This window comes from Erpetoichthys calabaricus, chromosome 4 (assembly GCF_900747795.2).
Source record: "Erpetoichthys calabaricus chromosome 4, fErpCal1.3, whole genome shotgun sequence".
NCBI lineage: Eukaryota > Metazoa > Chordata > Cladistia > Polypteriformes > Polypteridae > Erpetoichthys > Erpetoichthys calabaricus.
The window spans coordinates 322,346,678-322,360,261 of record NC_041397.2 but is presented as its reverse complement, the minus strand read 5'-3'; the positions used below and the strand labels follow the sequence as shown (position 1 = coordinate 322,360,261).

General features: G+C 42.1%; 2 protein-coding genes across 2 annotated transcripts in view; one reads left to right on the top strand and one right to left on the bottom strand.

Annotated features, from left to right (window-relative positions):
• The window catches only part of LOC114643526 (NACHT, LRR and PYD domains-containing protein 3-like), a 2,412,635-nt gene that overhangs the window by 172,586 nt on the left and 2,226,465 nt on the right, over positions 1 to 13,584 (top strand). The gene's annotated exons all lie outside the window — the stretch shown is intronic.
• Positions 1 to 13,584, bottom strand: part of LOC114643530 (protein NLRC5-like) — a 1,801,805-nt gene that overhangs the window by 1,310,119 nt on the left and 478,102 nt on the right. The window contains exon 13 of the mRNA XM_051925774.1: positions 155 to 1,340. Coding sequence (XP_051781734.1) covers positions 155 to 1,340 — 1,186 coding nt within the window. The remainder of the gene's footprint in view (positions 1 to 154; positions 1,341 to 13,584) is intronic.

The following is a 13,584-nucleotide window of genomic DNA, read 5'->3' as shown; positions in this document are numbered from 1 at the left end:
ATGAGATGGCATAATTATCATGTAATTAGCGGTTGACCTCACTTCTTGTTGAGTGGGTGGGGCTTATTAGAAGGTCCTATGACAGTGGAGCTCAGTGCCCTGACACAAAGTGCCAATACTGACAGATAAAACTCGTCAAAGTCGCATCACTCACCGAACTACACTGCAGCAGCTGAGCCCCGGCTCCAGTATCTCGATGCATTCGGTGGTCAGAGGTGTGTATGACAGGTCAAGTTCTTTAAGTTCTCCACAACAGCTGATGACAGCAGCCAGCACAGCACAGTCCACAGCAGATAAAGTCGTGCTGCTAAAGTTCATCTTTAAATTCTTTCCAATGGTGTCTCTAATTAACTCCTTATTCTGAGTTTCACAGAGCCACTGACCTACTTGCAGAGCTTCACTTTTGGCAGTTTCAGGTGTCATGAAGTGGCTCTTCAACACAGAGCAGATCATCCAGCAGTACGAGGGGATGAAGCACATTGAGTACAGGATGGTGTTCTCCTTGACATACTGAAATGCCTGAGTAGCCAGAGCAGAGTCAACAAAGAAATTCTTACAGTACATCAGCCTTTGATCAGGAAAGAACCCCAGGATCTCTAAAAACTGATCGACTCTTTCCATGTCCATGGCTTCCAGGGCTGTTGGTCTGCTTGTTATCAGGACTGAACAGCCCTTCAGTAATGTACGACTGACCAGACTGGTGACCAGGATGTGGACAGGCACCTCAACATCTGGGTTTGAGCAGAACTGACTCTGGGTGAAGTCCAGTTTGTGTTTGTACTCCTCCAGACCATCGAATATAAACAGGAGAGCTTCAGGATTCTTCAGAATGTCTTTCAGTGGATCATCACTGAGATATTTATAGTGCCTTTCAATCAGTTTGGTCAGTGACATTTGTGTCTCATTCTCATTGTCTAAGAGGTTAAGCTCTCTAAATTTAAACAGGAACACAAATGCAAACCTCTGGTACTGAGTGCCTCTGGCCCAGTCATACATGATCTTCTGAATCATGGTGGTCTTCCCTATTCCGACCATCCCACTGACCACTATGATGTTGACTGGATTTACACTTACAGGACTTTTCCTAAACAGCTGCTCAATCCAGATTCGTTCACATTTCTCTGCTGCTCCTTTCTTCATGAGCTCTTCATGGATCCTCCCAGTCTTCACAAGTTTATGTTCAGTCACCTTATGGTTTCTTGTGTCCTGTTCAACGGCCACCAACTCTGTGTATTGAGTCTCAAAGCCCACAGCTGTGGTGTGTGGATCTCCAGGAGAAGTCTGAGCCCCCAGAGTTCTTGTGGATTCAGACACAGCCTGTCTGTGTGTCTCATGGAGATCTAGAAGTCAAAATGAAAATAAATGAGGAGACCTGATGAGCACAGGACTGGAGGAACTGCTGAGCAGATGTGTAAAAGAAAGGAGTTACCTTTAGCACGAGGGTCAGAGACAGATGGATTGTTTCTGATGTCAGTCTCCTCTAAGAGTTTCTTTTCTGTGATAAAAGAAATAAAGACAGACAGGTCAATCACAGCAGTGAGGGGGCCATCCTGGATGAAGCTTTACTTCCTTTAAAACATGAAGTTTTGAACTTTATAAAATTGTAAATGTGTATAAATTTGATGAATTAGTGATAGACATATAATGGGACATGAGGGTCAGACCAGTGACATGTATCCAGTTTGTTCGGAAGCCGTTAGTCATTCACATGAAGTAGACATCAGAAATGAGAAAATCCACAGAGTAGAAAAGTGGGCATATTGAGGGCAATGCCAATGTAAAAAGTCCAGAGCAAAACTCAGACAGGATGGACAAATCAGAACATCAGAACACTGGACATGTGAGCAATGCACAAAAACAGGCCAATTCAAATTACAACATATCATTTTTCACATTTACTTACATTAAACTTCATTGTCTACAAATCTTCCCACTCCTGTGTTCTTTTTAGGTACTTCTTTAGTGATTCAACTAATTCTCCATTATCTGCCCTTCCATCTAGCGTGGTATGACTGTGAAATTTAACTTATGATATTCTTATCAGATTGTTTATGTAGTGTATATTATAAAGAGCACCAACTCCAGCAGTGACCCCTGAAGGACACCACTTCTAACGTCACCTCATTCAGAAGAAGTCAACCTACACAAGTCCATCAAGCAAAGACACTGAACAAGGCAATGGGTCCTCTTATTTAACAAGATGAACTGTTTCTCTGTTAATCTCCTGTTTCTCAACATGTGTGTACAGGACATTCCTGGGACTGATACCAGATGTTTCTCTTGTCCTGTCAACAGGAGAGAGTGTAATAACGACAATCTTCAACTGCTTCTTCAAGCCACTCCTTCAGAGACTCCCTTCTTATTGGCCTGTGGAACTGTCAGTCTGAAGTTGATAAAGCGGACTTCATACCAACATTGGCCACCCAATGTGTTCTCCAGCTTGTGGAATTGACTGAGATATGGATCCATCCAGAAAATATGGCAAAACCTACAGCACTTTCCCTCAGAGCTTCTGTTAAGGAGCTTCAATGAGATGGACATGCTTCTCCAGCATGCTCTGCTGCTAGTAACCTCCTCACTCTTCTTTATTCTTTCAACTGTTACAGCTCCACAGACCACAAGTCAAGTCAAGACAAGTTGAGGAGCATGCACTGGTACAGTGCGTTGACACACCCACCACACGATGAAACAACTCGGGATCCCGGTAGGCAACCCCCCCAGACAGACATATGGACCAGTCCCGCCCTCCGGAAATGACCCTCTATCTGCCGCAGCTAGGTGTTACGTGGGTGACCCCTTGGCCTGGTCCAGCCACTCGGGTCCCCAACAATGAGGATCCTGTGAGCTGATCACCCTCGGGGAAAAGCACCACATGGCCGTAGTGCCGTAACTGACGCTCCCTCACAATGCAGGTAATGTGACTCATTCGGGACTCCATGAGCATCCAGTCTTTCGACACAAAGTCAAGCCAATGGTACCCAAGGATTCCCCGAAGAGACACAGTACCAAAGGAGTCCAGCCTTCGTCTCAGGTCACTAGATAGCGTCCATGTCTCATAACTATATAGCAAGACAGGAAGCATCAGGACACTAAAGACTCTAAAGGACTCTAAAAGACTCCACAGACCATCAACTGAGAAAACTGGCAAACTGCTGGACTTGTTCTCTCACAGAACTGCACCCCCACAAAATGAACTGTTACTCCACTTTCACACGTCAGACACTTTTTAGTTCAGTTCTCCATGTTTTTTCCTGCTTCTCCCATTACAGTTCTTCCCACTGTGTCCTTCTGCTGTCACCTCAGCTCACTCTCTCCCACCAGTTTCTCTTCCCTAGTCTCCTCTGCTCTCCCATGAGAGAAAGACTTTCCGAGACTAAGGTCATGAAGCTTATGAAACTGTTTCTGGACAAAGGCAGAACCGTAGCAACAGTTGTGTGGAGCTTCCACCTGCAGCTAACGTCACTTCAGTACACTTGTACTGTGTCAGCGTGTCCGTGTCGATCAAACACAGGAAGCTCTGCAGTCTACTTGTGACTTTTCAATGTAGTAAGATAAGTAAATAAATCAAGGTAAATAACATTCAATCTGACTTTTATATAAGTAACATGTACATGTATTTTATATAAAGACAATCACAAACAGGAGTTTGCACGATACGTTGGTGAGCTCTGTAAGCTGTGCTGTTTCGTTGAAGGACAAGTGTGGGGCAGACTGACTGGCAGGATGACGCCCAACCTCGTCCTTTATCCAAACAGTGCCATCTTTCACCTTTATGCCTGATGCAGCTGCGTTGTTCTTATATGTGAGTGGATGTTTCTTGTGGTGAGGGCTTCTGTTGTGTTTCTCTGATGTAGAACCCTCATCCTCATCTGAGTTCACCTCTGCTATATCACGTCTTTATGTGAAAACAGCAATGTCAGATCAGGGGGAGCGTGAACGTGACTGAGAGAATAAAACTGAATAAAAAAAAAACCAACTACGCTAACCTTTACAAGTACTGTAAATTTATACCGTCTGTTACAGACTCAAATCAAATGTATGTTTTTAGTGTATAACAGTAACAATAAGAGCAGCTCACTACGCAACATGGTAATTCTGCAGAGTGCCCAGATTCAATCTCGCGACCTGTTGATTAGGAGTCAGCAGTTCTTACCACTGTACTACCAAAGCAGTCATGACAATGGAGAACACTAACCTGATTTCTTTTTCTTCAGTTACATTCTTGAATAAAAGCGCACTTGTTTTGTTATATTTGTACCTTTTGTGAAAGTGCTTATTTGATATTTGGACTTCAGTCCTCACACATTATACACCCATCCATCCATTTTCTAACCCACTATATCCTAACTACAGGGTCATGGGGGTCTGCTGGAGCCAATCCCAGCCAACACAGGGTGCTAGGCAGGAACAAATCCAGGGCAGGGTGCCAGCACCACCGCAGGGTACACACACACACACACACACACACACACACACACACACACACACACACACACACACACACACACACACACACACACTGCACCCACACTAGGTACAATTTAGAATCGCCAGTGCATCTAACCTGCATGTCTTTGGACTGTGGGAGGAAACCCACGCAGACACGGGGAGAACATACAAATTCCACACAGGGAGGACCCGGGAAGGAAACCCAGGTCTCCTTACTGCAAGACAGCAGCGCTACCCACTGCTCCACCGTGCTGCCCCACATTATACACTTCATGTCAAAATTTTGTACTTCATGACAAAATTTTTGTTAGTACTAAAACATGAAAAACGTTTCTGTTTTAGTTATGTGTTCAACATTTCTTTTATTTCTCGCATTTCCCATTGTCCTACACTTACACAGATCATTGTAGATACGGAACACAAGTGAAATGCATGTGTTCCACATAACGATATATGATTTTCTCTATGCAACTCCAGGCACACAGATTAAGCTGGGAGAATTTTTTGCCCGAGTTGAGCTCTGGTGGTGGGGGGGATAGCAGGCTGCTTGCTGCTTATGCTGATCGACACATTTACAAAACAAAAGATAAGGAGAGGTACGAAGGAGTTTAAAGTGGCCCAGGATTACGAGTTTTTTCGTAGGCTTCAGGGATTCTAGTGTTAATCAATTTAGAGAGATGCAAATGCAAGTTCGAGAAAACACAATACCTAGAGTTTCACAAACCTCTCAGTTGAAGTTCGCTTTTGGTAGTAAGTGTGGTACGTCATATCAGCCAACCACCGTGGCACCAGCACCTTCATTGACAGTCACACTTGAAAAGTCGGAACTTGATAGAATCCTACAAAAGCTCCATGAGCTTGAGTCTATAGTAAAAAAACAGGAACGATCGAAACACCTTCCACTAGCGCAAAGGCTGACACTCTGATTTCCAGACAAGATCTGATAGATGTGCTCATGCAAAATCAAACCGAATGTCAGAAGGCAGTCACTGAAATGACTAAAATGTTAGCCCAAAAAGAGGAAGCCCCTGCTTCTGCACCTCCTGCACCGCGTGGTGAAGTACCACACAGACAGGTCCCTTTATTTGTAGGTGATCCAGTGGCTTTCATTAGTGCCTTTGATCACACTGTTGGCGATGTTTTAGAGAACCCTCAAGATAAATTAGATTACCTAATCCAGTATACAACAGGTCCTGCCCAGGAAATGGTTAAGGGTTGTGTGCGACTGCCACCAAGTCAAGGCTATGCAAAGGCCAGGAAGTGACTTGAAAGTTATTATGGCAACCAAATATACATAGCTGATACATACATGGATAAAGCATTGAAGTGGCCTCAAATAAAGAAAAATGATGGAGAAACCCTGAGTTACCTTTCCTGATAACTGTATGGACTCCATGGCCAATGCAAGGAGCAGTGATGCGTTCAACAGCAATCAGAACATCCATACCATAAACTCAAAACGCCCATATCCTTTACAAGATAAGTGGTGAAATACAGCTTATAAACTTGAAGAAAGAGAAGACAGAGAGGCAGATACTGATGATCTACCTACCTTTTTACATCGACAGGCTAAGATGTTAACACTTCCCATTCATGTAAAAGCTTTGACAAGGGTAGGTCACCTCTAAAGTATGGCCAGAGATCAGGAATTATCTTCACTACAAGTATTTCTGATGCTGCTGAAAGGGGGACTCGAGAAACCTCAGTCAAAAAGACTGTTACTGACTTCTGTGGATTTAAAAAGCCTTGTGTATTCTGCAATAGCCAGCATACTCTCGTTGAATTAGTAAAGTCAAAGAGTTACCACATAAAGTAAAGAAGTGACTTTTTAAAATCTAGAGGTTCATGTTACTGCCGTCTCAAACAGGGGCACCTTGGTAAGAATTGTAAAGAATGAATGAAGTGTCAGACATGTTTTTTTCAGCTCCCAGATATTCTGTATATAAAAAATAGGATAGAGCAACATCTACGGCTACAGCCAGGGTAGCAACATCTGCTGAGGGGGAACCAAGACTGGAACTTGTGCTTTTACTGGGGCCAGAGAAGAGTGTGCACTGTATGTGGTTCACGTTAAGTTAAAATCTAAGAAGAGTTAAAGGTATGTAGAAACATACGCCTTTATAGACCTCCGCAGTACAGTAACAATTTGTACTGAAAGCTTCAGAGACAGTTAAACCTTCAGGGGAGAAGAACACAAGTATTCCTCAAAACTATGAGTAACTATGATGATGATTCAAAAATGCTAACCGAATGCTCTGTCAGATTTGCCAGTCTGTGGTCTCAATGATGATGAATATATTGATTTGTCAAAGGTCTTCACGCAGGTCTCCATTCCAGTGAACAGAGAAAGTATTCCACTGCAAGAGGAAATCGATAAGTGGGCATATCTTAAAGAGGTACATCTATCTCGTAGTGACTGTGAAGTTGATCTTTTAATAGAAATGAACAACCCAGAAATCTTCAGGCAGTCATGAATCATACCTAGCCAAGGAGGTGGACATCATGCTGTGAGGACTACACCTGGATGAGCGGTCAGTGGGCAATACAAAAAGATAGATGACCTTACAAAACAAAGTGGTAAGTGGCCCAAACATTCAATCAATCGTGTGTCAATAACAGAGATTGACGATATGATGATACAACAGTATAACACAGATTTCCAGAGCACAGCTGTGAAGAAAAGGAGGAGATGTCACAGGAGGACATCAAGTTCATGCACATAGCCTCAGAATCTGTGAGACTGGTAGGTGGCCACTATTGTTTAAATTTGCCTTTGAAGGATGAAACACTGAAAATGCCAAACAATCGCTGTATTGCTGAACAGCGTGCTATTGGGCTCAAAAGAAAACTGAGCAAAAATTCAGGTTTCCACAAAGACTATAAAACGTTCATGATAGACATTATTGAGAAGGGTTACGCTGTCAAGGTACCCAAAGAAATCCTGAATTGTAATGAAGGCAGAGTGTGGTACATCCCACATCACGGTGTGTATCATCCAAAGAAAAATAAGATTTGAGTGGTCTTTGACTGCACTGCCACCTACAAGGGGACTTCACTTAATGAACAATTATTAAAATGCCCTGACCTAACTAACACACTCACTGGCGTCCTTATAAGATTCAGAAAGGAGCCAGTAGCACTAATGGCAGATATTAAGTCAATGTTCTACCAAGTTAAAGTACCAGATAAAGACACCGATCTCTTGTGCTTTTTATGGTGGCCTGAAGGTAATCTAAGTAAAGACCTGGAGGAATACAAAATGACAGTACATCTGTTTGGTGATACTTCTTCACCCAGTTGTGCTTCTTATGCTTTGCGTAGAACAGCTGAAGATGCCAGAGATACATTTCCTGAGGAAGCTGTTAACACCATTCTCAATAACTTCTATGTGGATGACTGTTTAAGGTCGGTGACAACAGAAGAACAAGCAATAAAGCTGGCAAAGGACCTCCAAGCTCTATGCCTTAGAGGTGGATTTCATTTGACCAAGTAGGTGAGTAACAACAGAGAAGTTTTATTGTCTATTCCTGAAGAAGACAGAGCTCTTGAACAAAAGGACTTAGACTTGAGCCACAGTCTCCTTCCCACAGAGCGTGTCCTGGGTGTCCAGAGGTGCACAGAAATGGACAGTTTCAAATTTCAGATTAAGTTACCAAACAAGCCCACTACAAGGCGTGGTATTCTGTCTGTTGTTAGCTCAGTTTATGATCCACTTGGCTTTCTAGCACCTGCCTTACTGCCAGCAAAGCTTATTCTAAGAGTTTGTGCAAAGACAAATGTGGGTGGGATGAAGAAGTAGAAGTCAAACACAGTGAGAAATGGAAAAAATGGATGGATGACTTACAGTTACTAGCAGACTATAAAGTGAACAGATGCATCAAACCTGCCTGGTTTGGAACCATAAGGTCAGCACAAATGCACCATTCTGCAGATGCCAGTAAAGATGGATATGGCACTGTCAAATATCGTCTCCTGACTAACAAAGAAGGCAAAAAACATTGTTCATTTAAGATGGGAAGTCAACAGTTGCACCATTGAAGCAGGTCACAATTCCAAGATTGGAGCTGACAGCAGCCATTGTGACAGTCAAAATGGACAAAATGCTAAAAGGTGAGCTTCATCTACATTTGGGACTGACAGCACCTCAATGCTCACATACATTTCAAATGAAAGCACTCAATTCAAGACCTTTGTTGCCAACAGAATCTCCGTGATCAGAGATCATCCACAACCTTCACAGTGGAGGTATGTCACATCTGCCCTTAATCCGGCTGATCAAGCATCCAGAGGGTTAAGCATGGAAATCTTTCTCAAAAGCTCCACATGGTCACAAGGTTGAAGTTCCTTATTGAAGCCTGAACATGAGTGGCCAAAAAGACCAGATCAACTGAACGATTCAGTTTCTGAAGATGATCCTGAAATTAAAATCTGTGCAGTTAACATGACAAGAACAGAGGAGGCGACTGAGCACATCAACAAACTAATCACTTACTTTTCAGATTGGCTAAACTTGAAGAAAGCAGTGACTTGGCTCCTCGAGTTTAAAGACATACTGCTGCACTTAAAATATGAAAGTAAAACATTTCAACTAGAAGTCAGTCAATCTTAAAGTAATCCAGAAGAACAAAAATCACTCATCACAAAGCACATGAAAAGTATAAACTGACTTTAAAACCAAACCTGATTTACTTTAGAAGACTCGGCTAAAGCTGAAACAGAGCTTATACACCTCAACTATAAGAATGTCCGGAAGAATTAAAGGCTTCAAAGAAAAGAGCTTTGTGTAAAAAAGAACAGTCAAATCTATAAACTTGACCCAATCATACAAGATGGAGGAAGACTCAGCAAAACTGCAATGCCAGATGAAACTAAACATCCTGCAATTCTTCATTCATAAAGAAATCGGATCTTGTGGGTGCAATTATAGGCTCGCACAACTATGCCAGAAGTACTGGATACCTCAAGCAAACTCCACTGTCAGGAAAATCATTTCAAAGTGCACAACATGCAGAAGATACAATGAGAAAGCAGGAGAGCAAAAAATGGCAGATTTATCAGAAGTTCGCTTGTTACCTGACCAATCACCGTTCACTAATGTTGGAGTTGATTATTTTGGGTCCTTTCAAGTCAAAAGAGGACAAAGTCTGGTCAAGAGGTACGGAGTGATCTTCACTTGTTTAACAACCAGAGCTGCGCACATAGAGACTGCACACAGCTTAGACACTGATTCTTGTATCCTGGCCATTCACCGATTCATGTGCAGAAGAGGACAAATAAAAATCATGCATTCATATAATGAGCAAACTTTACTGGAGCAGAAAGAGCTCTACATAAAGCAATTAAAATATAGACCAAGAAAAAATTAGCAACAGTATATGATGAAGCTTCATTTCCCGGGTCCTCCCTGCATGGAGTTTGCATGTTCTCCCTGTGTCTGCATGGGTTTCCTCCCACAGTCCAAAAACATGCTGGTTAGTTGGATTGGCGATCCTAAATTGTGTGTGGGTGTGTGTGTGTGTGCCCTGAGGTGGGCTTGCACCCTGCCCAGGATTTGTTCCTGCCTTGCGTCCTGTGCTGGCTGGGATTGGCTCCAGCAGACCCCCGTGACCCTTTAGTTAGTATATAGCGGGTTGGATAATGGATGGATGGATGATGAAGAAAGAAATGAATTTTCAATCCACCATCAGCCTCTCATCAAGGTGGAGTGTGGGAGACAAATCAGGAGCATAAGAAAGATCTTAAACTCAACACTAAACCAACAGACACTCGATGATGAAAGTCTCCAAACAGTAATGTGTGAAGTTCACTCAATCATCAATAACAGACCTCTCACAAAGACATCAGATGATCCAAATGATTTGGAGGCAATCACACCCAATAACTTGCTGGTACTGAAGACACAACCTGACATGCCTTCTGGACTTTTTTTTAAAAACGACCAGTACACTCGGAGACGCTGGAAGTAACTTCAATAAATGGTTGGTTTGTTTTGGAAAAGATGGTCTAAGGAGCATTTACCAATACTTCAAGAACGTCAAAAATGGCTTACAGCAAGAAGAAATTTATATCCAGGGGATGTTGTTTTAATTGTAGATGATGCTGCACCCCACAATTCCTGGGTAAATAAAGGGTCGAGTCATCAAAACAATGGCAGATGGCAATGGGGCAGTCAGAAGAGTTTGTGTGCAGACCAAAACCAGCACACTGGACAGACCTCTATCCTTTCTGATCTTTTACTGTCTTCACCTATTCCATCAATACCAGATAGTCTTGTTGACCACTATAACTCAGCCCTTCATTCAGCATTAGATAAAACAGCTCCTTTAAAACATAAGGAGGTTTCCTTTAAGCGCTCAGCCCCTTGGTATAACTCAGAATTGCGATCTATGAAAGCAGCTGGCCGACTCCTTGAGAGAATGTCAATTAGACTGGCCTCACCGTGCACATTCAGTCTTTCTGAAAACCAATGAGCTTACAGAGAAGCACTAACTTCTGCCAAGAATGCCCATTGTGGTAGAATAACAGAAAGTGGCCACGATAACCCAAGGGTTTTGTTCTCTGTAGTTAATAAACTACTCAAACCCGCATCTGGCCCAACTACCTCTTCTACTGAAGTCTGTGAGGAATTCCTCCACTTTTTCCGTAACAAAATTAAAGATCTAAATAATTCAACTAACATAAATACATCATCTGTTTATATCTCTCCCTGTTTTCCCACTCCATCCAGCTCCTTCTCTAAGTTCTCACCAGTCACTTCTGCGTTTGTTAATAACCTGCTTTGTAAGATGAGGCCGACTACTTGTGTACTGGACCCCATCCCCACCACACTACTTCAGTCCTGCCTTCATGCCATAATCCCGACTGTTACAACAATAATAAACTCATCCCTTGGCACTGGCTCTGTGCCACTCACTTTTAAAATCACTTCTGTAACCCCAATGTTAAAAAAATCTGGTCTCGATGGTGACAACCTATTTCCCACTTACCTTTCCTGTCAAAGGTTCTTGAGCGTGTTGTAGCTTCCCAACTCACCAGCTACTTAACTTCTAATAATTTGATGGACCCTTTCAGTCTGTTTCAGGGCGCGGCACAGCTGTGAAACTGCTCTGCTACGGGTAACCAATGATTTGCTTATGGCAGCAGACTCTGGACAAACCAGCATATTAATTCTGTTAGACCTCAGTGCAGCATTTGACACTCAGGTCAGACATGACATTCTACTGTCCAGAATGATGGAGAACATGCTGGGTATCTCTGGCACTGCCCTCCAGTGGTTCAAGTCCTATCTGCCTGATAAGCAAGAGTTTCTTAGTCTTGGCAACAGCAGATCCAGCTCAGCGCCAGTCCAACAAGGAGTTCCTCAGGGCTCTGTCCTCAGCCCTCTGCTTTTCTGTATTTATAAGCTTCCCCTTGGCCATATGGACTGGATTATCATTTTTATGCAGATGATACTCAGCTCTACTTCAATGTTAAAAGTGGAACTTCATCAGAGCTTTCTCAGCTCACAACCTGCCTTAGTGAAATTAAAACCTGGATGGAGCAGAACTCTTTAAAATTAAATTGTAACAAAACTGATCTCCTGCAAATTGGGACTAAAGTGCAACTTCATAAAATGAGTTCCTTCTCAGTCTATCTTGGCGGTGACCTCATCAGACCTGCCTCTACTGCAAAGAATCTTGGTGTCATTTTTGATTCCTCCCTTTCTTATTCCGCCCACATAAATCACATTAAGAAACTTTCTTACTTTCACCTCTGTAACATATCACGTGTTTGCTCCTTCCTCTCCTTCTCTAATGCTGAGAAACTTGTCTATGCTTTTATCACATCCCGTATCAATTATTGTAATTCCCTACTGGCAGGTGCCCCTTCTAATCTGATATCACAGCTCCAGCTTATTCAAAACTCGGCTGTAGGAGTCCTTACTCGAACCAGCAGCAGCGAGCACATCACAGCCATCCTGCTCCGTCTTCACTGGCTCCCTGTGTTCTACAGAATCGAATATAAAATCCTACTAATAACCTACAAAGCCTTAAATAACCTCACGCCAAACTACATCAGTGACCTACTCCATCACTATGTGCCTGCCCGTCCACTACGGTCCTCTGATTCTGGTCATCTTGTTGTGCCCCTCACTAATCTACACTCCATGGGTGACAGGGCCTTCAGCTGTATAGCACCCAGACTCTGGAATGACCTACCGAAATTAATCAGGTCAGCTGACTCCATGAATTCTTTTAAAAAACAACTCAAAACTCATCTGTTCAGGAAGGCTTTTAGCTCTACTTGACTTTATTACCCTTCTCTCAGTTTACCTCCATGTCAAGATGCTCATGTAACCTGTGTGTGTGTGCTAGACCATCAATTATGTTGTCTGTTAGGATTTTCTCTGAATTTACATGTCGTAATTCTCTTTATTTATTTATCTGGTTTTTATAACGCTATATACTGTATACCCTGACATTCTTTATTATATTCTGTAAGTGCCTTGAGCATGGGAAAGGCACTATATAAATAAAATGTATTATTATTATTATTATTATTATTATTATTATTATTACCTCTGAATAAACTGGGCCTGCTGTAAGAAACAACCAACATTTGAAATAAGAAATCCTTAAATGTTTGTTTGCAGTGTTATTATTAGTGACTTGAAAACAATAGTTAATGGAAAGTAAAGTTAGTGGCTCTTATTAAGTAAAGTATAGTAATTATCTCAGCTCCTGCATAGCCAATTAGGGGCCAGAAATGTAAGAGCCAATCTTAGAAAGTTAATGCTTAAGTTAAATTCATATTAGTGTTTGTGTGATCTCTATAGAACATTAGCTTCTAAATAGAATATGGTGTAGTCTTTTACGCCATGTAAGTTAATATGAGATTGAACTTTCTTGCTATATAAATAATAATGTGTGTTAATTGAGTCAGTGTGTGTTTGGAGTTAGTCTCATTGCTAGTATGGGCTGGTAGACCCTTTATGCAGTTTGCAAGTGGGAGAACTTCAAGAAACAAACAAGATATATAAGCTTTAAACAGGACTTTTCTTATACAAAAACTTTTCTTTCCTTTGCTGTATCAATTATTTCTCTATTTTTGTGTGAACTGTTTTACTTTGAATTTTTACTAAAGCTTTTAGAAATG